The sequence below is a fragment of the Excalfactoria chinensis genome, chromosome 4, assembly GCF_039878825.1.
Source record: "Excalfactoria chinensis isolate bCotChi1 chromosome 4, bCotChi1.hap2, whole genome shotgun sequence".
NCBI lineage: Eukaryota > Metazoa > Chordata > Aves > Galliformes > Phasianidae > Excalfactoria > Excalfactoria chinensis.
In genome coordinates this window covers 74,701,259-74,725,360 of record NC_092828.1, presented here as the reverse complement: position 1 = coordinate 74,725,360, position 24,102 = coordinate 74,701,259, and the positions used below count along the sequence as shown (strand labels likewise).

At 40.6% G+C, this 24,102-nt stretch overlaps 1 protein-coding gene and 1 long non-coding RNA gene across 4 annotated transcripts in view; one reads left to right on the top strand and one right to left on the bottom strand.

Annotated features, from left to right (window-relative positions):
• Positions 1-1,389: 1,389 nt before the first annotated feature.
• Positions 1,390-24,102, bottom strand: part of C4H8orf48 (chromosome 4 C8orf48 homolog) — a 39,041-nt gene continuing 16,328 nt past the window's right edge. The window contains exons 7-9 of one of the 3 annotated variants that reach the window (XR_011903332.1): positions 22,984-23,081; positions 20,772-22,013; positions 19,619-20,735 (exon numbers count right to left, since the gene is read on the bottom strand). Coding sequence is in view for 2 of the 3 variants with exons in the window: in XM_072334059.1 (XP_072190160.1) it covers positions 13,557-13,615 (59 nt within the window). In the remaining variant the exon portion in view is untranslated. Of the gene's footprint in view, positions 3,514-13,535; positions 13,616-19,618; positions 23,611-24,102 lie in introns of those variants that run through there. The other 2 variants (XM_072334059.1, XM_072334060.1) reach the window with 2 other exon arrangements.
• LOC140250935 (uncharacterized) lies at positions 7,984-20,189 on the top strand. The gene is made up of 3 exons (XR_011903333.1): positions 7,984-8,378; positions 16,839-16,883; positions 17,945-20,189. It is a non-coding gene; the product is annotated as an uncharacterized lncRNA (long non-coding RNA).

The window sequence follows — 24,102 nt, the reverse complement described above, 5'->3', positions numbered from 1 at the left end:
GCACATGCAATTTGTGACTTTCCAAATCTCATCTCTGGAGCTATATTTTCTCATCTTTCCAGCTATGATTTGTGCCCCAGGATACAAGCTAAGCACCGAGTCTTCTGCAGCAATCTCATACTGACTTCCAGGATCCCAGCTCCAAAGGCAGAACATTCCCTTCAGCATAAGCACAGGGAACATCTGAATCAGTCAGAGAATACCTTTGAAAGTATATATACATAGAGCTTGTTACACATTACAGACCAAGTTCTGTGGTGACTACTAAGTCCTATTCTAATAAAGACTGTCTCAATAATGTCACTATATCTTGGTCTAAAAGCTGGTTACATTTCCATGATATGCTGTTGAACATGATGAAACTCATAGTAAAGGAAGACAAACCTTTCAGCTAATGCAGTGTGCTGGACAAAACATTCTCCCTGGTTCTCCTGATCAATTTGTGTTCCACTCCTAGGAACAGTTCGAATGAACTCTTTGACCATGGCACACAGTGAACACCCAATAACCATTAAACAGGAGATCCCTTAAAAGAACTGGAATGATTTTTATGCCTTACTACAGTACTGTATCTAGGGGTCCTCTGTAAGGAGTTACTAATTGCCCTTTTTTGTGTCAGTATTATGGGGAAGAACAAGAGAAACTTGTCAGTTCTCATATATGCTCTATGTAATGCTGAATTGCACAAAACGAAACAAGACTACAGTTTCCATAATGATTAAAGAGATGCTTTAAAAATGAATTTGTTTCAAAGAAAATAGACAAAAAACCACACATTGTTCCTTACCAGCTCTGCTCTGGCGGTCAAACATGCACCTGCTCACTCGTGTGATTATCACCTATTTGGAGTATTTTGCCCTTCTTCAGCACAACGGAGCCTGCAAGAGCTATCAGAGTGGGAGCTTGATCCTGTTCGGTCTAAACACAATGAACAGAGCAGCTAACTGAATTTGGATTACAGAACCTTTCCTGCTGGTAACAGCTGAGCCAGTTGAGCTCAGTTTGACTCTCAGATCCCATGCCAAGCTTGCAGCTGCCTATTATGAAGAACGCTTCCCTTTTATGAAGTGGGCAGAGAAAGCACTGAGAATCCCCAACCATGGAGCCCCATTAAGTTACTCTTAGGGTTACTTGCAGACTACAGCCACAAAAAACCTCAAAGCAAATGTTTATACTTTGCTCCATTAAATACAGTGGGGAAACATTAAATACAGTGTGGAAAACAGTGGGAGTAATTTAGCATGCCAGAAAAGATGGCATCTTCTGCAAATATCTCCCTTCAACCACTCAGTTCCTAACCTTGCAGGATTTCAAAGTCCATAACTCCTTTTAGCACACCAGCTGCTTCTCCTTTAGAAATGGTAACAGCAGGCAGTGTGAAGATGACATGACTTGGAGACAAACCAGTTTTATTTAAAAACAACATTTATATATACATTACACACAACATTCCAAGTTAAAAGAACGTTATTGAGAATGCTAAGTCAAAAATTAAGAAATGACAGAATTCAAATTGCCTATTCAACCTTAATTTGAATCTTTCATGTCACACAGTGTGCTGCCGCCTTCACTTACATGATCAAATACAATTTGTTTCGCAGGACCCTTGCCTCAACCAGTGTAGAGGATGTATGACTCTCAGTTAATGAGCAGCTATTCAAAATATGTTTTCTCCTTGCTGTTTAGCGTGCAGCCCATTTCTGATGGCTTGCCTCCACGGGGGGTTACTCAGAAACAGTTGAACAACTCCTTGATTGAATGCTTATTACAGAACAAGCTCATTTCATCTCTGCTTAGTTTAACCCACTTTGCTTCACCAAACTCGAGCTCTACTCGGAGAGCATATGATTAATTTATTCATAGCTTTTCTAAGGTACACATTAGGAATACATTTTTGGCAAATTTATTGTCCCAACATTTCCCTTTTATCTGGATAGACTGTTGAAGAAATGATTAGAAAGTTTCTGAGTTATAAAAGTATTCATTAATTTGGGATATCCAATTTAGAAAATGACAGCATTCTTTTTGTAGCATGCTTAGTATTATATGGTGCTTTAAATGCTGAAAACTCACTTCCAGCTGCAGCTCTAAGTATACAGAGCTGCTGCAAATCAGATATCATCTCAAATTGAGTATCCAGAAAATGAGGAACATTTAGTTAATGAACACTTCACAAAGGTTTCATTTTCAGCAACTTGGCATTAGAATCTTGGTAGTAAAGTTAGAAATTAAATCAAGTTTTCCAAGAGCACATTTAACTGCGTTAATAATGAGACCTAGTGATGTGCTTATGAAGATAAGAAGCACTGCAGATGAAAGCTTGGGCTTAAGCTGTCACAGGGCTCCAGCAGTGCTCTAGAAAACAGTTTCCCGAGCTTCCTTGCCCATAGAGAGAGATAAGATTCCTCTAAGGTCAATTTAGTCACTAAAATTCGTCTTCTCCCTCTGAATGCTCTCTGAAGGAGACCATGTTTGCTGCCATTTGTAGGAGACCAGCACGTTTATCTTCACGGGCTAGTTAACTTGTAGTCTGTACAGTACTAGCACATATAACTTGGCCTCAGAAGAAAAGACCAAAAAAAGACAGACACAGACAGTTGACAGCGCGACATGTTTGGCAAATTGTTCCAAACAATTCAATTGAAAAACAGAGCCTAAGCAAAAAGCTTGAGGAAAACTCAGGAACAGAACAATTAACTGATGACCATTAGTCCATACTAAGAGATAAGATACCATGCACTCAAACTGATGTTTTTCTGTTTGTCCTTCTGCCTCCAGGCATCCTTGTAAAGAACTATATCATTCCTGGCAGGAAAAAAAGGAACCAGCAGGGTACAGTGCAAGATACACAGATGCCTGTGGTTTGGCTTATCGGGGGCACTGATTTAGTGGGAAGGAGAGTTAAGTGCAAAAAAGAGACATACAGATCTCTTGGCAAGGGAAGACAGAACAGAGATGGATGCACAGGATAACAGTGCAGACTGCCCCTGGAATATGAGAGAGAATGTGCTGGGAGGGTGGCACAGATTATCGTGGGCAGCAGCATCTAGCAGGTACAGCTAGTTCAGTCTTCAAAAGAAATGAAGCAAGTGCCTTCAGAATACAGGCTCTCCAGAAGCCTAAGAGAATTTAAGCAGCTTGAGCCCTCTTTGCATCCTCTTAAATCCAAGCTCCTGTCAGGCTAGAGCAATCAGCACGACCACAAAAACAATGCACACCAGCATAGAGTAGGTACCACCAGAGACTGCAAGAGACTATCCCAGGCATTTAACAAGCTCCTCCTCTGTAAAATAATCCAAAATGCTAATCCCACTCTGTGTCCCAATACGTGGATGTGAGGGTAGAAGTGAGATTAGAAGATGGAGAAGTGGGGTTCACAGCGAGCAGCTGACCAGAACTCCATTTTCCTGCAGCCCCATCCCAGGGAGCAGCTCCGCAGAAGAGCCCACCTAGCAGGGCCTCTGGGCTGGGCTTCCAGGCAATCTGTGCAGCAAGGCAGCCGTTGTCTTTCTCCTAGTGAGACAAAATGAGAGACTGTTAACTGTAGATCTGCCAACTGTTGCATACAGTTTACTCATGCTCTGAAAGCTTCTGTATTTCCATTTTAAAAGAAAGGCAGAGATGGAGAAGAAACAAAACACAAGAGGGTACGGATAGAATATGGAAGTCCACATACGTGAGTAACCAGCTGTTACATGAATGAGACATACTGTCCAGCGGCACGTTTAAATTCAGCCAGCACTCTACGTAAGGCCAGACAAGCAACAAAAGAAAATCCAAGAAGTGACAAGGCTGGCGCTGGTAGAGATCTATTCTGGGATTACTCCATGTCATTTCAAAGAGCATGACAGCTTCTTTAGCAGTTTTGACCTTTGCAGTGCAGCAGTGTGAGACAAGATGTACCTACACTGTGTGCATTAGAACACTCTTACTGTATTTCCTACTTCTGGCAAATTTATTATTTGCTTCAAGCTGTTTCCAGGAGAGTTTTGATCCTGTGAAAGACACACACTGGCTCACTACTCATTAGTGCTAGCACTAGAATTTTACGCACCTATACACCAGAGTTAACCTCATTGGAGAATTCTAGATCAAGGCCAGGCTGGATGTGGCTCTGGGCAGCCTGGCTTAGAGGTTGGCAGGGGGGATGAAACTAGATGGTCTTTACGGTCCTTTTCAAGCCAGGCCATTCCATGATTCTATGATTTATACTGTTGTTGTCTAACCAGAATTAATTCCTCACCTCGTAGAGGCATAATGCAATAAGGACAGTCCTGAACTGTTTCACGCTCTTACTCATACAGAAGAAACTTGAAACAGAAAACCTGCCCCAAAGGGCATTTTCTCTTTGCATTTGCAAAGTTGCACTCATCTTACGACTGGAAGCCACAGTAAAAGTGTGCTGCCTGTAATTATGGATGCTTTCATTTCTGCATTGACACTTCTACTGAAATCCTGCAAAGCTTTCAGCCTTAGTGGAATTGACTGCACCAATGAATTGTACAAGAAAACAACATGCTACACACAGAAGTATTTCCATCCATTAACAGGATCTCTAAAACTTTTCAATGTCACTGCGTTTCTCCCTACTCTCAAAAAAAATTGCAGTGATAAATCAGGAACTCTTGATTTACTTCCTCAGCTTTATTTATCTTCTATTCTCCTACCGTATCATCTCCTGCTTTCCTCTCTTCTGGAATAAAGAATTCAGGGACTGTCTGTCACCTTCAGGAGCCATTTCAGAGCTACTCATGTACAGCAGGAGCAGAAGAGCCATAGAATCTTAGAATGCCCCAAGTTGGAAGGGACCCACACAGATCATAGAGTTCAACTCCAGTCTGCTAATCCAACCAAAGGTACCTTTAGAAATCTTGACACTCATTCCTTGTTCTATGATCAGGTTGCACTCAATTGAAATTAGTGATCCTGACAATACCAGCAATACTACAGTAAGCCAATCAGACTTTATGTGCTTATCCAAGAAATGCACTGTTAACTGATTTGTGGTTTTTTAAATAAATTTTATCTCTACTCATAAAATCAAACTTCCTCCTCAGGATTGAAGGGAAGAACAATACAGAAGCATTGAAACTTTCTGCATAATGCATATTCATTTCGTTATGCTTGGTGATAAATTTTACTCTTCCACTAGAGTCAGTATTTTTAACTTTATCAGAAGAAGAGGAATTTGATGGCCTGGCTCTGATAAGAAACCTTGCTCGTAATAATTCTTTTTTAATGTATGCCTCCTCTATTCTACACAAGTAAGGCCATGCTCCTTTCTCACTGCACCAAGGTGAAATGCTGACCTATTATGTGTAATGTCTTAGCTCAGTCTTTACACAATGAGATAACACTTTGACAACGCTGAAGGCAGGAAAATAAAACACATTAGCTTGGAATAATCCCTTTGTACCAGGTACCTGCACTATTTGATCAGTATCATCAGTAAACGATGTGCATTAATTCGACACTGTAGTTTAAATTTGTAAGAGAAAGGACTGAAACATGAAAAATTACTAATTACAACATCTAAAATAGAAGCAGTAATGGAAGCGTCAACAATCTGACTGGGTCATCAGCGATTTCTGCAGTGATGAATAAGGAGCACTTCACTGCAGGCTGGCAGAAAAGCTTTGGGCGATTTTTCAAAGCTTGAAGAACTTCTCAAGGAGTTACAAATGCTCATTTTTCTCCTATCTCTTCAATTACCATTAGAACATCTTGTGGCCTTTCTAATGGCTCCAATGAAATTCCAATAGCATTCACTGTCAAGAGATAGACCAAGGTATTTTTGTGCTTGTGAAAGTCCCATTCAAATCTGCAGGGCTTTCATATATCACTGCTGACTTAGATCCGTGGGCTTAACCATGACATAAAGTATTTACTGAACCACTGATGTCCTGGAAAACAGGTGATTTCCTGGAGGAGACAGTGCCATACTACACAGAGATTGGTTTAGTTTGTCATTAACCCTCCAACATGGCCACAAGCTTCATAACGCCTGACAGCTTTTGACCACTTACAAGCCTTGGATTCACAAAGTGCTAAATCTGATAGCGGGAGAAATTTCAGTTTCTTAGACACACTGGATATTAAGGACAAGTATCAGGAAAAAAAAAGACTCAGTGTAGCATAGAAACACGTTGGACCGTTTTCAGATGTTCCATATTGGCTTACTTAGAAGTTCAGAAGCAAAAATATCGGAGAAAGTTAAATATAACTAAAAAGGGAGGAAAAAGAATATCTTTAAACTAACACACACTTGTAGAAATTTGTATTGCCTGAACTTTGCATGTAAAAACATATGCATACACCTAAAAATTAAAACTACAGAAAGTATCTCTAAGAACTCATACACCTCGCTGAAAATCAGGTATCTGTTCACCTAGAATGAAAGCTACATACAGAGGTCAATTTCCAGGTCAAAAACCAACAGGTTCCCTGCAAGACTAGCTCAGAAATGCATCATTTTTTAATTTAAAGCACAGGGACAGCTTCAAACTGTGTTTTCAGTACATCCGTATTGTAGCAAAGATGCAAAGCGCTTTTTTTCTACACTTTGCTGATTTGCTTTATAAAGAAACCAACTGCTATTCTCTGCTCCACTCTGAGTAGCTGTACTCCTCCATTCCTATAGGAGACCACAGCCAGCAGGCAGCCCACAACAGGCACAGGCTGCCCCATTAGAGCCAAGGCTTGGGGAAACAAGAGCAATAAGCCTAAGGTATTCAGATATACCTCCAGAGAATTCAGAGCTACATATTTTGATTTATACTGACAGGGAGGTTGTTTTTCTTGGTTTGGTAGCTCGACTAACACGACTCCCAACCCAGAGGACCCTACAAACTAACCTGAGCCCTTCGTTAGCAAGTTGCTGGGAATCAACACTTTGTTTCAGCCTTTAACTGCCACAGCTGGCTGATTTGTCTGCAGGCTGAAGGAGGCACAATTACTCTGTAGACAGGTGCAACTGTTAAGATGACTGAGTAATTCTGGGGCACACAGTGCACAAGCTGTCCTGCAGCTTTATACAAACCATACAAATGGAGCCTCTTGCCTTTTGTAGCGGCAAGCCGCTGCATTCCTAATTTCCCCTTTGTCTGGAATCATGCATTTGGGTTCTTTGGGGCAGGATGATTCTGTAAGCAAAGAAGACTGCCTACTTTCCCAAGGTTATTTCTTCTTACAAATGTGGACGGGAGGAAGGAGGCAGAAGGTGGGATGTGACGTAAAAGCAGACGGAAATGCAAAACAGTTGCTTAGCACCTATCAAAGTCAGGCCCACTTCTTCACAAGATAGATGTGCATTTTGGTAACCACATTTAGGAATCTACATTTGAGTTTGGGTTTCTAAATAACCTAAATACATCAGAAGCTTTTTGAATGCATCACTGATGATAAATTAAAACACATATTAGAAGTAGTAGGAATCCTGCTGCAGTCCTTGGCACACAGGGACACCTGCTTTACGTATGCTCCTCATAGGAGCTTTACTATCTCCTCAGGAATGACAGATCAGAGAAAAACGTGTCTGAAACTTAATTGTCAGCCAGTGGGACGATATGGGATCAGCCAGCAGCCTTCCTGCCTTTGTCTGAGCAAGAAATAAAAGCTTGGAGTCGGAGACCATTATCCAACCCAGGCTGTTTTATGTGGGCATGCGTCCGTTTTGGAATGAGTCTGTAGCATCTATCTGGGACCCAGTTGATGCAACACAGCAGAAAAAGGACAAACCAAGCATTTGAGATACTATAAGAAAAAAAAGCCAGTGGAAAAGCCAAATTGACAGCTGAGGGGACCGTGCTCAAAATTAGCTGGAAGCTGAAAACATTTCTTCTACGTTCCACTCTATTTCTTAACTCAATTAGGAAAACTCACCTGATAAAAGGAACAAAAGATTACCCCATTTAATGACACAGATAAGGGAGGCGAACAGAAGCACTCAATTCCCATAAGCATCTCTCGCCTTTGTCTCAGCCTGCTTTTCATGCCTGGATTATGCTGGCACCGTTAATCTTTGTGTCTGTGACTAACTCCTGGGTTTTTATGTTAGTGACCTGATTCTGCACTAACACGCTCCTCCCCGTTCGGTGAAGCTTCCCATGTGATCTATTCTTCCCCCTAAATAAAGTTGAAAAATTTGGCTGCGCTCAGCGAGCGCTGCTGAGGGTGTGTGGAGTGGTTCCACCCTCCCCGCAGCTGCAGCACAAGTACGGCGCCTGTTCAGCTGCTCTGCTGTAAGGAACGAGGGGCACGAGAGCACCCAGGCGTCGGGGGCTTGGGAAGCTCCACAGCCAGGCTCCAGCTTCATGCCGCTGCTCGCGCTCCCCGTCTCAAAGTAGCCCACCAGGCTGAGGAAGATGTGGCCAGAGAAGGTGAGTGCTGCATGGCTATGATGAATCCTTTGTGCGGAACCGGAGTCTCGTTAGAAAGAGGAGGGAGGAGGGGGCAGGGGTTGCAATCTTTTTTAAAATGAGCAAAGTCAAAAGCCTCCCTTCCTTCCCCATTATGCAGAAGGCGTGTGAGCCTCTTTCAGAGGGAATCGACGTAATGAGCCGTTTTCCCGATAAAGCTGATTTTCCCATTATGTGGTGCAAAACACGGCAGCAAAAAAAACCTGAGCGATGAAACTGCCCGCTGCAGACATGCTTCTTGCCTGGCTGGGCAGACAGGTGCCTTGGAGAGCAGCTGCATCCAGCTCAGCCCTCCGCAGCCTCCCACCGGACAGCACGGTGCGGTGGCTGGCACGTGGGGCCGGCACGGTGCGGTAACCGGTGCCATGGCCGGTACCCAAGCGTGAAGGGTTGGCATGGCACAGCCCCGCGGTACCAGCATGCGGAGCTGGCATGGCACAGCACTGTGCAGCACAGCATCCAGGGCTGCAGGCACACAGCTCAGGACCTCCAGCCTTTGTTCACCTACTGCCCCAGGAGCCCAGCCCTTTGCTCACCTATAGCTCAGGGCTCCCCAGCCCTTTGCTCACTGCCAAGACGTGCCCACTCCTTGCCCTCCATGCCCACACCGGGTCAGTACATCTTGCTGTGCATGCAGACCAAACCCCGCAACCCACACAAAGGGGTTCCCCTCAGTGCCCTGCATCCCCTCCCACTCACAGCTAAAGCGCTGCACTCACTGCCTCTAATGTGTTACCTCAAATGCATTTCACATAACTTGCCCCCAGTTTGGGATGTGATTTCAAGCTAAAACAAAAGTCTGCACTAATAAGCACCGAGTGCCTAAAGGAAGTCTTTACTCCATTTTCCCCAACTGCCTACTTCTTCAGGCTCAGAGGAGGGACCAGCTGACCACACGCTGGCTCTTTTTGCCCAAAAGACAAAGCACCTGTACTTTAATTATGGGACAGGAGAGAAGAGGGCAGCAGAGAAGGGTGCTCACTGCTTGCCTAGAACTCTCTGTTTCACAGAGACTGTCCCAGACCATGTAATGGGGAAATAAATGTGATCTTATTCCAGAAATGTACAAGGTAGCTGCATCACAAATGACATTCATCACACCCCCTCCATCCCCCTCTGCTTCCTCCTACCCTTTAACTTGGTATTTCTCTTGCACAATTTCAAAGATAAAATCCCCAGAGTCCCGAATATGTTGTATTCCTAGACTGGAGCTATCCATCAAGAACAGGCACACCGGATGGAAGGAGAAGAGTTTTCTTTCTAAATGAGTTGGATGAACATCTGAATGTTCAAACAATCTCTTGCTCTTCAGTACATTTAAAAAAATGCTATCCCTGCGGGAGTTTCAATCTTGGCAGGTTTTATAGAAAGGCTGTGAAGTGTCCCATCCATAATTGCATTCCTTACCAGCAGTAGGGAAGCACACAAAAAAGAGAAGAACAATTTAAAAAGGAGGCAAGAGGGGGATAAAAAATAAACACATCTCATTTGTTCATCTTCTTTTCACAACCAATTAGCTCAGAATCAGAATCTTTCTTCACCTGCAAAGGAAATGAGACTGTAATGAAAAGGCGACTGATTGCCTTCAAATCCTATTTTACAAAGCTTCTTAGGATTTTGTTCATTTGAATTCAACTCTAAACTGATTTCAAGTTTTCACTTACCCTGGGATTCAACTTGGACCTCGACTGGTGAGTATTTGCTCTGACTCAAAAGAATGTAAATGAGAGCCTAAGAACAAACTGATCCTAGAAACAGACAAGTGGAAAAATCACAGAGCTGAAGCATCAGCGTGGACTAAGGAATCGTCTGTACTTCAGGATTTGTTTCTTCACAGAAAAAGCATTTGAAATACAGACTAAAGGAAGAATTTACAGGCTGCCTCTCCAAGTACAGGCTGTAATTGCCCCTAGTTTTGAGGGTGTGTGGGAAGAACAGGGAAGAACGTTGTGAAAAAGAAATGAATACCAACTAAATTAGAAAAAAAAAGTAACCACAGAAAAAAAATCTCAAAAGGAAAAAAAAAAGCGTGTGTTTTTTATAGGGTACATTTTACAGCTGGCAATAGAAGATTGCTCCTTTATAAGGAAAACCAGAGGGTGGCTTATCTGGCAAATCCATCCTCTGAGAAGAGGGATGCTGTGTGCTGTCTGGAGAAAAGAAACCTCAATGTAGGATTCACTGCATTTTAAAAAACTATTTCTAAATGAGCATCACACAAAGGAGCAGATCTGCTCAACTGCTCAGAGAACAGCACTATGATGCAGCGCTGTTTTTCAATTCAAAACAAAAAAATACACTCCAACCCCTTCCCCAGATATGAGCACTTGAAAGGGCTAAGAGACCATGTATGTCTCTTCCCAACATGTTTTATTGCAGCATTCATAAGCCTCAGCCAGCATGCCAATTGGGAGCTTTTAATACTCAGTTTCAAAGCTACCCTAAAAATATTATACTAAGATTTCATCGATCAGGATGATAAACTTTCTTTACAGCACCAAACAGACAAAGCAGGTATATTTTGCTAGCACTGATCTGAGATGGGAATTTGTCAAGCATGAATTAGTTGCAGTTTCTTAATGGTAACAGGCATCGGCTGCTTCCACAAGGGTTTGAATTTTGCAGGCACAAAAAGCAGTATTTGCAAAAACATGCAGTTATGAGAAGGCTGTGATCACACCTGAAAAGATACCGGCATTTATCAAATCATAGCTATACTAAATGAGTGTGTTACGCCATCACAAGGAGTCACTAATCAAACCATGGGATAAGTATCAATTTCAAAGAGAACTTAAGTCTCATGAGTCTGTTGCTTTAATTGCCCCACTCTTCAGCAATTACTTAATTAAAATTAAAACCTTAAAAAAAAAAAAAAAAAAAGCAGAAGTAGCTTCATATGGGTTCTTATGAAATAAATACCCAGGAAAACAGTACGTTATATTTACAGTCCACGTTAAGCATAGACACCTGCCCACGTCAGGTGTTTTGGAGTAACTAAAAAGCAAACATCCTAAGCAGAGCTTACAGCCTGCAGCTCCCATCCCAATCAACAGAGGCTGTTTTGCTCAGCATCTCTCAATGCAGAGGTAAGATGGTATCAGGATCTGCACTGAAGTTGTTTTTGTCATACACAGCCTGTCCCTCAAAGTTATTGAAGCCTTTTCCAGCTTAAGGGAGAGTCAGAATCCCAACAGACATCACTCCTTTTACAGGAATGAGATTAAACTTTCTGTTGATTTACAGATCTGACCAATGCTGGAATGAGGTAATGCAAGTGCTTCCAAAACTTGCAGTCTTTCCCTCCTCTTGCATGGGTGAAGAGGAAACTTCAACACAAAACCGTAAGACATTCAAGAAAACTTACACTGAATTCCAAAGTATAATGAAGACAGAGCAGGCTGAACGAATGTTAAAAGCAGAGTTTTCTTGCTCACTGGCATAAAAATTGCGTAAAGCATTGTAAGAAACAGAGGCACAAGTTTATACCCTTAATTACAAAACTGACTTGTTTAAATTTGCATTGAAGTTGCTTGTTATATCACTGCACATAATAGCAAGGGTATCAGGCAAGTTAAGTTTCTGAGGAATGATTCAGTGTAAAAATCTCACATAGATCAATTCTGGATTTTGTTTTTAGATTTACAAGGAAGACAAACAAATAATAAAAAAGGTTGTAGTGATCCTGAAACAAAACAATAAATCTATGGCACTTAACACTTACAAATCCAACGATATTGTTATAAACACACCTGAAGTATGCTGCTGTGCTGTAGCAACCCAATGTTTATTATTTAATTCCATATCCTCAAAGTACACAGAACCTACTGGGAATTCTGAAACCTGGCTCTTAGCTGAAACCTGATCAGACTTGAAACCTCAACATTTCCAAATGTATTTTAAACATCCAAAGATAAAGACAGATCTGTACTAGTATGTATAAGCATTTTGAAAATCAATGAGTCATAGAATGGCTCAGGTTGGAGGGGACCCTGAAGGTTACCTAGTTCATACCCCCTGCCACAGGCAGGATTGCCACCCACCGTACCAGTCTGCCCAGGGCCACATCCAGCCCAGTCTTGAATGCCTCCAGACATAGGGCACCCACAGCTTCCCTGGGCAGCAGTGCCAGTGCTTCACCACCTTCTGAATAAGCTTCTCCCTAACATCTTACCTAAATTTCCCCTCTTTTACTTCTAAGTCATTCCTCTTGTCCAATTATACAGTGTGAAAATCATCAAATGTCTACAGTGTTCTTATGTACGCATTTAAAATACCCATCAAATCCATCCCTTCTTTTTATATAAAAGTTTACAGATGATGCAATGAAAAATAAGTAGCAACTTACTGCTACACCTCACTTTCTGAAGTCCTTCCTCATTGCTACATCTCACTTTCTGAAGTCCCTCCTCCCGTCTGCTCTTCTCCCATTCCCCCTCTCTCATCTCTGCTTTCATTTGCTCTCACTCTCACTCCAGCTTTCATCTGCAATTTTGTGCACAAGTGTATTAGTAGATGTCTTGCTTCACTAGCTCTGAAGGAGGAGAAAAGAATCATTTACATAACAGGTTTAGTACATGACGGATACATTTCATACAAATGTTTTCACATCAAAAAGATGCAAATACAGAGAGAGGAAGCACAATCGTCTGTAATGCAATAAAAACAGAAGATACGATTTGAAAGGCAGCAGAAAATTTATACAAGTTGAAGGCAGAAAGAAAGCAAGCCCGAAACTACATTAAAAAGCCAATACTTATTAAAGATGATAGAAATGCTAGAAGGAATTCAGCATTTGATTTGAAAATGCTGTGTGTGCTTCAGCACATGAAAGAGACACACAGGATAGAAACCAAAGATTCTCCTCCTCCAGTAATCAAAGAGATTTTTGATATTACTTCACAAGTTGTGGGTTTATAGTTTCAGGTCAGTGATCTTTGAAAAGATGCTTTTGTGTTCACTTGAGAAATGTATCATAAAATTGCCTCACTTTCTAGTGGTTTACATGTGCTTATCAACCTTTCTTCCTCGTGAATAAAACCAAAAAGTCACAGGAAAGAAATGTGAGTTAAGCTAAAGGTTAACAATCGGCTTCCTATTAAAACAACAAATCTGCAGTACCTCACTTAAAATTTCTGGTCCTCATTCTTTCAATGAAGCTGAAGATTTCAGACGTTCACGGAATGTGGTCATTCCTTCAGCTGAAACAAAGAAACAGAAAACAAAGTTAACCTAACAGGAAAAAAACAAAACAAAACAGGAAACTAAACCTCCATACAAGTGCAAGTCTGGCCTCCAAATGAACATTCTGATTTTATGTGCTCTTAAGGATTCAGCATAAATTCTCATTATTCTTTTTATTAGAAACATTATTCATTACCAAATCACTATCAAACAGAGAGGTAAGTTTTGCCCTCATAAAATGACAATTAGTCTCAGTGAAATAAAAAAAAAAAAAAGAAAGCTGATGATCGACATTCTTACTTCTTTCCATAATTCAGCATCTGACAGACACCAATAACCGAAATCACATTTGAGACTGATTTGTCACTAATGCCCTTTGTTTCTCCCTTGTATGTTGCATGATACTTTCAGAAACCAAACTTGGAAAACCAAACAAAAGACAACAGCTGTCTCAAGGACATTACAAAATCAGGAGCACGTTTTGTCCTCCCTTCACACATTAACTTGCTAAAACACAAAGGTATGAAAACATGAGCCATGGTAACAAAGCCCATGTGTAGGTAAGGGCACATACCATGTATTTAGCTTATAGATATTTTAACACATTTTCATTAAAAGCATTAAAAGTTTGTTCAAACAAATCCAGTTCACTGTTTGTTCCAGGACAAAAATCACTTTTTTTTTTCTTGTGTACACACCTGAGCCATTCTAATATATGCTATTAAATGTTAATGGAAATTCCTGAGATACTAGTTTGCATATTTATAATTCTCAGACAAAACACACTGTAGACTTATGACTCACACATGCAAACAACCCAACAATGTAAGAACAATTTATTCTCTGTTTGAATTAAATCAGAGCATAGATACTGAAGAATGTTTGGGGTATTTTTTTAAATGGAAAGTTTCCTCGAGAGAACATGCAGATGAGTCTTCAGTAGATGGAAACTTGAAACATACATTCAGTGTGTGTGTACTTAATACAACAATAACAGATAATGTCAACAGTCCTCTCTAAACTTAAGCATAATACTAGAGGTTTGACTCTTTTTCAGAAACCAAAATGTCAGTAGAACGTTGTAATATGAGCTATGCTACAACATTTAGCACTGCTGCTACTGTGGTCTCTCCACTGCTGTGTACAAGTGAATAATCACCTTCTCAAGTTGCTGGAGATGTTCTTTATAATGCATCTCAGGGTGCCACTGAGCATGCAGCTGGCTCACATTTAGCTAGGCGTCCTCCAGAACCCCAGGTCCTGCTTTGCAAAACTTCTTCCTAGCTGGGTGGCCATCAACGCACACTTTGCATAAGGTTATTCCACTCCAGGATCATGTCTTTGCATTTCCCCTTGTTAAACTTTGTGTTATTTCCCCTCTACCCATTTCTCCAGCCTCACCATGCCCCAGTCTTCACAGCTCTCTAGCCCTTACTAGTTCAGGACCCTTCCAATTCGATTAGCAGAGGGAGGAGGCCTTTAGCCAGTACAAGTGAAGATTAAGACTCCTCTTACATCTGCAAGATATTGAAGAAGTTATACCAGGCATACCAACCATCATGTTATTCAATCATCATTCAAACCAGATGACAGCACTGCAATAGCTAGTCTGAGCAGTGTGCTGGCTCTAAAGAAATCCCACTTTCCACCACTTTGCAGTTCTTGCATGCACGATGGAAAGTACCACAATGGATTAAAAAAGCTCAGTTTTTCATCCCTCTATTTTTTTCTGCTTCAGATACAGCACAACATTACTGCAGTGTAATGCAAAAGATAAAGCAATCTTTGCCCCACAAGAAGTTTAAAAGCAAAATAAATGAAAATGGAGAGTTACCATTGCCATAATTCTACCCTCTGAACTGGAAGATAGAGATGGGGAGCAAAATAAACCCCTCATAATTCTAGAGGAAACAGTTAGCAACCTGCTAACTATGGACTGCCAGAAGTCCATAGGGCCAGATGGGATCCATTCAAGGGTGCTGAAGTAGCTGGACGAAGTGGTTTCCAAGACACTCTCCAGCATTTATCAGCAGTCCTGATCAACTGGGGAGGTCCAGAAAACTAGGCCAATGTGATGCCTGTCTACATAAATCATTGGAAGGAGAAACTACAGATCTGTCAGCCTGACCTCAGTACTGGGGAAGGTCATGGAGCAGATATCTTGAATGAGATCACAAAGCATGTGTTATCCAGAAAATCAGGCCTAGCTAGCATGGAATCATGAAAGGCAGTTCCTGCTTGACCACCCTACTTTCATGACCACATGGGGCAGAGTGGCTGGCAAACTGCAAGGAGCAAAAGGATCTGGGCTGTTAGCTGAAAGCCGTATGAACAGGAGCCAGAAGTGCAACTAAGTGACCAAGAATTCGAATGGCATTCCTGCTTGTATTAAACAGTGGAACCAGCAGGAGCATGGAGGTAACTGCATCCTTGTACTCAGCTCTGATGAGGCCACATCTCAAGTACTGTGTTCAGTAACGGGCCCCTCACTATAAGAAAACCATTGAGGCCCTGGAGCATGTCCAGAGAGAGCAACGAGGCTGTGGAGGGTCAGGAGCACAAGCATTATGAGTAGTAGCTAAGGGAACTAGGATTGTTTAGTCTGGAGAAGAGAAGGCTCAGGGGAGACCTTATCACTCTCCACAACTTCCTAAAAGGAGGTTGTGGGGGTGGAGAGGGTCAGCTTCTTTTCTTGGGTAACTAGTGATAGAACAAGAGGTAATGGTCTCAAATTGCACCAGGGGAGGTTCAGGTTGGGTATCAGGAAAATTCTCAGAAGGAGAAGCACAGGAACAGGCTGCCTAGGGAAGCAGTAGAGCCACTATTGGCAGAAGTTTTCAAGAAACATGTAGATACGGCACCAAGGGACAGAGTTAGTGGGAATGTTGGATTAGATGATCTTAGAGGTCTTTTCAAACCTTAATGATTCGGTATTACTGGCAGATACTGATTGGTTTGGTCACAGTCACTCATAGTGCACAGAACCACCACAAACAGAACCCTCAGTCAATCTGTTCTAACGGGCAGTGTTTTGTCCATCAAAGCAGCCTCCTTCTCCCCAAACGCAGGTTAATCCCAAGTAATATTTTGCAGACCTTAAAAATCAAAGCATTTTTGCTTTGTTGTTGAAGATGTGTATCTAAACTGATTGTAAAATGGAATTAAGGTAACATCCAGTCTCATATCTGGAACAGTACTGAGCAGTACCTGACGCTTAATGACTTTACTTCTTCCCTGTAGGAATCTGATAGCTGTGGATACAGATGAGATGAAACACAGGTTCAGGCAAGTACATAATCATTTGATTTTCATCAGTGCTGAGACATTCTGCCCTGCTGGACTTCCATCCACGTGGGTGGTGGACACAGCTACTTCATAAAACACAAGGGCATTCACTCAGTTTCTTAAGTTATTTTCTTGCTATTTCTTCAGGCTACCCAAGAAAGTTGCTGAATACATAACAAGGTGGCACTAAAATATTCTGTTGTTCATAATCTCCTTATATATTCCTTGCCAGTAATCCAACATGTAGACATTCATTAAACTCATGGAACACTTGTCTTCCTAAATGAAAAACTTTCAATGAGCTTTACAAACACGTATTTTTTGTCCTAAACAACAGTAAAATCTGGCTGTTAAACCCTCTTTAAAATCAGCATTTATTTTTGACTATGTGAACATATTGTTCCAAACTGGCAAGAACTGCTCATTTACATCTTTTAACATCAACAGAATACTAATTTATAGTAAACAGTCTTTATTACTAACAAGAATGTGCTGCTGAAAACACTGCTAATTAGTAAAAGAGACCCTCAGTTCTCTGCTAGCCTGAGTGGGATGCGCCACGGATTTTTGATGAAGAGGATGAATTACAATTGCATTCTATGCAACAGAGCATCTCCGAACAAACAGTTATGCTGCAAGATCTTTGAAACCTAATTTTGGCCTGAAAGCATTTGGGAGTGGGGTGGAGGAGGTTTAGAACAATCTGTTATTTGAAATAAATAGCTCTGAAAGTGCTTACAGCTCCTCAAATTAAAATAACCTCGGCTAAATCCCACTGTCCCGAGCAGAAGCAGAAACCAGGAAGAATGGGCCAGCCTCACTCCCTGTCAGGTTTAGCTTTGAAAACTACAGTGAGGTGCAGAGGGCAGACAATGCAAACCCCTCCTCGTACCAGCTCTTCTAACTTCAGAAGTGCTCAGACGAACACATATTTCAGGATCTGTCACACACAGCATGCATCAAAGCCAACCAACTTATATGAAATTGTATCAGAATTATTAATTCAGTGCCTGTAAGGGAGTTTACCTCTTTAGTAATCCTATGCTATTTCTTTTACCTAGGTCATTTTTCTAGATTCCAGATTTGCAATCAGTGAGGACATCTCCTAAACTCCAGTGTACAAAGGACAAACTTCCTAAACCAGAATCCTCTCTGGACAAGCCAGGTGTGAGAGCAAGTATCAAAGAGGGAAAAATAAAAAAACCCTGTTCATTAACATCAGTGCTGTTTTGTAGCTGATTTTGTTAATGTCTGTGATGTTAGCAGAACCAAACCTGCCCCTCAACAAAAGCATCTGCCTTTGATTTCACACACTCTTAGGAATATTTGGGGAAAGAAAGAAAAACCTCACTGAACAAACGTGCAAGAAACAAACTACACTTGCTGCAGACCTTGTGGGTTGTTGGTTTTCTTTAAGCCTGAGTATAAGCTGTGCCACCACAACGTTGCTGGAAAACTGATTCATTTTCTTCAATTATCTGATTTAAAAGATAAAGGATCACAAACGGGCAGTCAAGCAAGCAGCTTCCCCTCACCCCTCAATAAAGTAGAGAGCACTGCACAAAGGTTTCTGACTTTAGCACTCTGGATATAGATGACCTGTGCTGTCAGCTTTGTGGCACTTACTGTTATTCTCACGCTATCTGGCTTCCAAAACAAACAAAACTTCTGAGCCTCATCTACAACTGGAGAACCCGAGGAGAAAACAGTCTTATGAACGTCACAGGTGACGAGGGAACCAAAGATCTTGCTTCTTCAGAAATCTGGACTGAGTGAGAAAAGCTACTGAATCCCAATGAGGCCCAAGTTCAAAGAAGTTCCTGTACCCACACTTTTGGCCTCAACAGAATATGAGAACTTTGCTAAATTAAACACAACGAGAGACACTGAAAATAAGCAGCTAGAGGGGTCCCTCTCATCCACTATTGCACTGATAGTAGTGCTGATTATTATTTTCTCTTTGATAATGACATCCCTAGTAACCTACTGTTTTCACAAGTGGAAACTCAGAGACAAAAAACTGCAGAAAGCACAGGAGGAATATCAGAAAGACCACGAAAGGAGCATTTTTCAAAGCACGCCTGGACTCGTTTCATAGAAAAAAGAAAAAGAAAAAAGGATCCAGCAAAATATTGTTGCATTACCTAGAAATAATAAAAGGAATGGAAACTATGAAATTTCCAAGCAAATATATCCTTGTTTTATCTCATTTATAAGAGTTGTTAGCAGTTCGGAGATTTCCTACAGCTTTATTATATATATTTATATATTTAGTCTCATTTGTGCAAAGTAAAACCAACACAGACGTGTATTTTTAATCTCTGCTGTATTACTAATACAGAAAGTTGAACTGTGTTACTCCTGCCTTTGCAAAAATCCACCTGCCCACGGAAGGCAAAAGGTCAGACTTTGGTTAATGCCAGCAACACAGCTGATACAAACCAATGGAGCTGTGTTACCTTGCACTCATCTAATCATCCACCTGAAGATTCTGAAATCCAGTCGCAACCTTAAGTAAATTAGATTCAGATATTCAGCAAGCAACAGCCTGGCCCCGCAGGCCTATAACTGAAGAACTTTGCCTTCGGCGACAGACGCACGCAGGCTCAAGCCCTGAGTTTGCTTGCAAGTGGTCAGTCAGTGTTTTCCTTCATTGATCATTCAGTGCTGAGAGGTGCTAGTGGCATTCCAACCACAAGTGGATTAAGGACATCCAGTGTCAGCGGAACATATCTTATCAAGAGCAAGCCTAACATAACTTTTTTTTTCCTTTTCCAATTGGGCTTGTAATTATTTTTAAACCAATTATACAATGGCGTGTTTCTATTTTCATAGCCTGTAATATGTCTCAGAAAAATGACAGCTCTATTGTGAGTAGCATATAAGTAATATTTTCTAACAAAGTGGTGGATGTAATACTAATAGATGTAATTGTTTTAACAAGCATAAAACATGTACAATTACAAACAAAATCCGTGCTCAAGTATACAGCTTGCTTGCAATTACCATTGATGCTGTATGTATTTTTAAACAAGCTATAATACTGTGATGATGCTGTAAACTTCTGTGGGCAAAAAAATGTTCTATTTAAAAATGTCAAGATGAAGGATGTAAATGTTCTTGAAGTGCTATCAACTAAAGATATGAATTTTCACAGAATATTCTAAAGGGATCTGTTACATGCTACAGATATACTTTAAAACGTATTTATGGATCACGCACTAGTCTATGTGAGAACAAACAGTGCTATTTTATTACAAAATAAATGAATAAATAAGCAAAGGGTATCCATGCCCATCAGCTGGATATATATATATATTTATTTTTATTCAAAAGGTATTTTGACCAATTCTACGGACCCCTCCAATGACAGGAGCTGGTACCTCACTGACAGAAGGAAACACTCCCCCTCGTTTCCCAGCCTCTCCCCACACAGATCATGCTGCTGCTGGTGCAGGCAGAGAGCTCCAGAATCAGTTGCATGGCAAAAAGGAACAGTTAGCTGGTTGCATAAAGACACAGCTAACTTAATATCTGTAGGATTTATATATACTCCCAAATTTATTTATAGTTTTTCTAAACAGTAGCATTTAGAACACTGTTGCATGCAGTTACAATTTGCACGTATTACAGTGACGTTAGTTTTTACTGAGTGAAAACAATAAAAGTCATTTTCTGAAAATCATAATGAATAGTAATAAATCACAATTTGGAGAGCACGCATATATTTCAAAAAGCTTTAAATACGCATAGCTGTAAGCATTCTTTCTAGTCCTGACATCTGCATATATGATTTAGAGTAACTGCACAGAAAGTGATAGTTCAGATTTTTCCTGAAGAAGAATTTGGGCACTGTGTCACCTTGCAGCATCGTAATGAGACGTGAACCCTTCCAACTGCAACTTGTCCTCAATGGCACCAGATCAAAGCTCAAAGCTTTGTCAAGCTCCTAGCAGGAACAAAAGGGCTTCAGATCCTCTTCTTGGAACCTGATCAAACCGGTTGTGCTTAAAAAACAAGAAATTCTTAAAGCAATTCTTGTCATGCAACAGAATTATGACTGAGATGGGTTTAGGAAAAGGCAGTGGCCCCTAAGGAGCCTGAAGCATTTCATTTTCTAATATAGTTTGAAAGATGCAAGATTAATATAAGGATTACAGGAGCTGTGGGACCAGGTCCCACCTACTTCACATAGCCCTGCCCAAGAAGGGATAAGATGACCTCCTAGCTTCAAACTTTCAGTGACTATGTATTTCACAGCACTGTGGTTTCACCTGGCAGGTGACTAAAGCACAAAGTTATCTGGAAATCCATACCCAGGCAAGTTAATTACAATGAAGATTCATTTCTATTCAATGAGTGCCAGTCAACTATTGCAAGTGATGTGGCAGTTTATACTTGTTTCTCCCCAAAGATAAAGTCCCATGCTCCAACAGATGGGTGGGAACATGACCACAGAATGACTGAGCTTAGATGTCAGATTCAGCTTTCCTACAGAGAAACGAGGAGAGTGAGAGGGGAAATCATACTGCCAAGTCCACAAGAAACTGACTTCAGTGGTAATTTGAGGAACATAATTTTATCCAAGCATACAATAATAAAGTATAACAACATGAGATCAGTTACCAGCATATATGTAACAAAACAATGCATAGATGAAAAACCCTTCCAAGTTAGTGCAAAGTTCAGAGAAATAATCTATTCTACATGACCAGTAAATTCTTAGATTACATAACAGTTATATGTATAGAAAACAGAAGTCCCAGAACTTCTAGCAACAGTCAGATCTTGCAGTAATACTGCTGTTTAACACATGAATTACCCTTGAGGTAACATTACTCCTCTTACACGCCAGCAAGCACAAACAAGGGATATTTTATATTACATGTTAATAAATATTTCTTGAACATAGTTTTACAGAGTTTCTTTGTATCAGAACAAAAATCTACTGCTGAGGATGGTGCAAGAGGGGAAGCTTCTATAAACAGAAAGAAACCATTTGCTTTTGTTGTTGTTGTTTTCTCTTGGCCACCATGTCAGTTTTTGGATCACTAATCCCAGATGCTACAGGATTCTGAACTAAATTGAGACATCCAGATCATTCATTCCATTTCATGTCCTTAGTAGCTGCTACAGGAAAACACAAGACAAGCATTCAGATACCTGAGTCAAAGGAAACAACTGCAGTGAGCAGTAAGAAAAGGCAAGCAAAAGGCATAAGCAATACAGGCTTCGACTTTTTCAGAGAAGCTACTTGAGTTGCCATTGTGACACTTATGCAAACAGGGAATTGTACAGCCTCTGTGAGATGGGAACATGAGCACTATTTTACAGACACAAATACCGTCAGACACCTAGCCCAAATAACTAATATATAACTCACGTAACAATGCATTCACATAAAGGTTTGAGGAAAGAGTTGGACAGAAATACTTTGGTATTCCCATGAAAAGATCTATACACTGAAAGCAAAACACCAAAATGTCTTTTTTCCCTTATGGAAATAATCAGCCCATCTTTAAGAGCCTCAAAGTTCTTTTTCTAAGGGCTGAAAGAAGAATTCACTGGCAACAACAACAAAAAATCACATTTTCAAATCATTATTCCTCATTACCAGTTCTATATATGTGACAGCCCTCATGAGAATCTACACAGATTACTGTGGTACGCTGCTTGTCTTTCCATATGCAGATCACTAGAGACTTTAAAAGACTCAAGAAAAACAAGGAGTGTAGTCCAAAGCTAAATAAGGAGCAGAGATGGTATATATAAAATGAATAGGCTTAAAAGGTTAGAAGGAGATTTATGGGATTCAGACATTTCTAAGAGAGTAATGTGAAAAATCAAGCAGGAACTTGCTCATTACATACACAGTTATATAACCTGCAGTGACAATTTAACAATTAAAGACACCTTTCAGGGAATATTCGATGGGCTGCAAAACCCACTGGCCTACAAGAACCCACAACAAACCACAAAGGAAGCAATGAAGAGCACTAGCTTTGAAGAACTTAGAGTTGCATGACATTTTCACTTGGGGTTCAATCTGCTTAGGATCAATTCATTCAAGGTAGGTTTATAAGCACCAGAAGGTAGGTACCTGCTAATACAGGTGGGTATATCTAGCCTTATCCCAGCATTTCTTTTCAGGCTCTTCACTGGTTTGTGGGAAATGAAAACTAGAGGCTGCACAGCGCTCTTAAAAACAATATAAACATATTTAAGACAATAATTGAAAGGATATAAAATACAAAATCAACTGCAACAGTACGTACTCATGCCCCAAAATAGTTTTTTAAAAAATTGAAATGTTATCCTATTTTTCTCATTAAGCAACAGAACTATTAAGCAGCAACATCCTTTATGCACTCAGTTCACAGATAAGAATATTCCTTCAAGATTTCCACAGCCTTCCAGAGATCTAAGTGCACAGAAACCAGGAAACCAGAGACTAATGAGAGTCAGTAACTGTGACTCATGAAAGTCCAATAGCCACAAGGTCACCGCATGAGCAATGCAACGAGCTCTTGCTGTCAGCAATAATCAAAAAGCTGAGATGCACTCCTGCCCAAAGAATAGCGAGTATCTTTTTAGGCTACAACGAAAATAATGATTTTGTTGTCTAGCCCATTGAGCTCCCCAGCCATTTCCTTTGGATGCACACCGAATACTCAGCTTTCATCCAGGTATGTTCTTTGAAAGATAGTCTTTGCCATCTTGAAAACCACTGTAAAATTACAACAAATTCCAAAGTACATTAAAAAACTGCCAAAAATATTATTTAACACCTTATCCCATGATAAACTTACATTTTCTCCTCCTAGACACCTCACCCAGACAGGTTCTATGATTAATTAATTATCATTTGTCTTGTTGGCATCCTCGGTGTTACAGATTCATTTCTGTTTTAGCCGCATTATTTCAGCTCTATAAATAACCCATTTCATTTTACTTCCTTCAATAGTTACTTGCAACCTGCTTTTTCCCCTTCACTTGGGACTCTCACTTCCAGTTTAACACAAGACAGTGGGCAAAGATAGAGCTGAAACCCAATAATTACACCTCCCTGCTCTAGAAAACAAAATCATTTTTCTTATGGACGGAAGCTGTTCTGATATCCCACAAGCAACCTTAAAAAAAAAAAAATTGTAATAATAAAACAACAAAAAAACCTCATCACTTGTCAGACTAATAACAGAAAATGCCAGATTTCATAGTT